This window comes from Chaetodon trifascialis, chromosome 6 (genome assembly GCF_039877785.1).
Source record: "Chaetodon trifascialis isolate fChaTrf1 chromosome 6, fChaTrf1.hap1, whole genome shotgun sequence".
Taxonomy (NCBI): domain Eukaryota; kingdom Metazoa; phylum Chordata; class Actinopteri; order Chaetodontiformes; family Chaetodontidae; genus Chaetodon; species Chaetodon trifascialis.
The window spans coordinates 12,623,423-12,626,581 of record NC_092061.1 but is presented as its reverse complement, the minus strand read 5'-3'; the positions used below and the strand labels follow the sequence as shown (position 1 = coordinate 12,626,581).

At 48.2% G+C, this 3,159-nt stretch overlaps 1 protein-coding gene across 1 annotated transcript; it reads left to right on the top strand.

Annotated features, from left to right (window-relative positions):
- The first annotated feature begins 228 nt into the window (after positions 1-228).
- Positions 229-2,193, top strand: htr1aa (5-hydroxytryptamine (serotonin) receptor 1A a). The gene has a single exon (XM_070964627.1). It carries the CDS (start codon positions 505-507, stop codon positions 1,786-1,788), a length of 1,284 nt encoding a protein of 427 aa, XP_070820728.1. The 5' UTR covers positions 229-504; the 3' UTR covers positions 1,789-2,193.
- Positions 2,194-3,159: the final 966 nt, after the last annotated feature.

Here is a 3,159-nt window from a genome sequence, read left to right as displayed (position 1 = left end):
GACTGACACCTACCCTTTGAGATATAAACTAAAAACATCCACAAAATATGATGTTCAGTGGGTCCAAAGAGTAACATAAAGGAGAGAGCAAAGGAAAGGAGAACCGTGCACCCACATCGGCTGTCTGCAGTGAAAAGCGGAGCAACAAGAAGAGCAGAGGCACAAAACTCCAGAGCGACCTCCACACGGTCTGACGTACCCGAGGCTGCTGCTATAAATGAATTCACGGCGTCGCCAAGCTCAGATGATTTGCAGTACCAGTGAGCGCACCCGGCTGTCAACACTCACGGGCTACAACACACACAACCCCCCAAACACTCACACACACACAAACACGTCTGCGTCATGCGTCCTGAGAGCGACGGCACGAACGCGGTAACTCCGATGGACCCCGGTAAAGCGCACAGCAGCAGCAGTCTGAGGGGCTGACTGTGTTCTGCTGATCAGTCCAGCTGCGTGTCCACCGCTGCTCTGGGAAAGTTGCGCTCTGAGTGTGGTCGCATTATGGATTTTATAACAACAAGCCGCAACGACAGCAACGCGACCAGCGGTTACCATGACGGGGTGGACGTGGTTGCCGACTGGGACGAGGGCGAGAATGGCACGGGGTCTGGGTCTATGCCAGACGTGGAGCTGAGTTACCAGATTATCACCTCTCTACTCCTGGGGGCCCTCATCCTTTGCTCTATATTTGGCAATGCATGCGTCGTGGCAGCCATCGCCCTGGAGAGATCTCTCCAGAATGTGGCTAACTATCTGATTGGATCTCTGGCAGTGACAGACCTCATGGTATCGGTCCTGGTTCTGCCGATGGCGGCCCTCTACCAGGTTCTGAATAAGTGGACACTGGGGCAGGAGATCTGTGATTTATTCATCTCCCTGGATGTACTGTGTTGCACATCATCCATCCTGCATCTGTGCGCAATTGCCTTGGACAGGTACTGGGCCATAACAGACCCCATTGACTATGTAAATAAACGGACACCAAGGCGAGCAGCGATCCTGATTAGCGTGACTTGGCTAATTGGTTTCTCCATCTCTATTCCGCCTATGTTAGGCTGGAGAAGTGCCGAAGACAGGGCGAACCCCGACGCCTGCATCATCAGCCAGGACCCGGGTTACACCATCTACTCCACATTTGGGGCTTTTTACATCCCTCTTATCCTCATGTTGGTCCTATACGGGCGAATATTCAAGGCTGCCCGGTTTCGGATTCGAAAGACGGTCAAGAAAACCGAGACGTCAAAAGTGTCAGACAAGTGCTTGACCGTGTCCCCGGCTATCTTCCACAAGAAAACCAACGGGGAGGCCGGGGGCAAGGGCTGGAAGCGCAGCGACGAGTCAAAAACCAGCTCTCCGTGCGTAAACGGCGCGGTCAAGCACGGAGAGGAGGGTGAGTCACTTGAGATCATAGAAGTTATCAGCAACTCAAAGACACACCTGCCTCTGCCCAACACACCTCAGTCCTCCTCGCACGGCTACGAAAACATGAATGAAAAAAACACGGGGGCAAAGAGAAAGATCGCGCTGGCCAGGGAGCGTAAAACGGTGAAAACACTGGGGATCATCATGGGAACTTTCATCTTTTGCTGGCTGCCCTTTTTCATCGTCGCACTGGTGCTGCCTTTCTGTGCAGAGAGCTGCTACATGCCCGACTGGCTGGGCGCAGTCATAAACTGGCTGGGCTACTCCAACTCTCTCCTCAACCCCATCATATATGCCTACTTCAACAAAGACTTCCAAAGTGCTTTCAAGAAGATTATAAAATGCAAATTCCACAGACCCTAACCACACACAGTGAAAACATTTGTGTTTACTTTAACGTGGAGGAATTAAATGGACAGCAGGAAATGTTCACTGACTGTATAGAACAGCAACAAAAAAAATAAAAAATAACACAGACTTTCATTCAGGGACTTGTCGGTGTGTGTTAGAGGACCGTGTAACAAGAAATTCCGGGGGTCACTGGCCGCTGATGAAATGAGACAAGACGGGAACTTTCGCTCTTAATGTACAAGCTCATGTTTATTCAGTGTTGTAGTATATAGCCTATATGCGACGGTAGCCATCGTTGTATTGCCATGCAAGACGTGTCATGTGCTGATTCCATGCATTTCACCATGAGACACGCGGGCTTTTCCGTCCTACATCACGAGCTTTGTAGCACCGCAACAATAAAAGCAATCCAAGTTTGTCACTAAGAAATATGAGTCAGTTCTTGTTTAGAAAATAAAAAGCAACGAGCCAAGAAGAGATCAGGGCCTATTGTGAAAAATCACAGCTTCACTTGGGACGTGTCTCATCATACATCTTCATATAGATCATAAGGAATGAATCGGTTGCTGTGTTGCCGAGCAAACAAAGCAGTGAGCAACGTATCAGTTTGACGACAGGCCACACTGACGCTGTGGGGGACGGTCAGGTTATGGCTTCTTAGCTTCCCCCATCCCATCTCTGCATTTCTAACTCCCAAATTGTCCCATGTGGTTGAGAGAAAGACAGAAACAACAACAGACTGAGAAAGAAAGCTTGCTTGAGAGAAACATCAAGGCAGAGCATCAAATTTCTTTTCTGTGTTTATCACAGGACCGGTCCTCATACAGGCCTGTAGTGCTTTGAGTGTTTGAAAAGACAGCTTGTCATATCTTAAACATCAAATACATCTGTGCTAAACTTAGCACATACACTCATAAGCGAGCACACAGTAGAGAGAGTTGCAGGAAACCTCCTCGCTGCGTTCTGCTATCATCTATCAAACAAATCCAAGACACAAATCCACTTAGAGCAGATAAAAAGATAAAGAAGGTCAGAGATTAAAAGAGGAAGGAGGAAAACAACTTTCAGGAAGAAGCCCCAGTGAGGGCTATTTGGCTTGTTGTCATGGCAACGCATCAATCCAAAGGCATCATGGGTCAGTCAGAGAGGCGGACAGGCCGGCTGAACATGGACAGACAGACAGAGCATAGAGAGGGGACACCTGTGGCATTCAAATGTCTCCTGGTGATGTGGCCTGACACTCAGCATGGCCCATTACAGAAAACACACATAATAACTTTCTAAATAATGAATCCTGTTCATTTCATTTCATTTAAGGGTATTCAATTTAAATGATTTATTATCAGCAGTATGCAAACAATTGAATTAGCATTACTAACACGC

Excerpts from the sequence above, each read along its gene's own strand:
- htr1aa (XM_070964627.1), top strand. The coding sequence starts at position 505 with ATGGATTTTATAACAACAAGCCGCAACGACAGCAACGCGACCAGCGGT.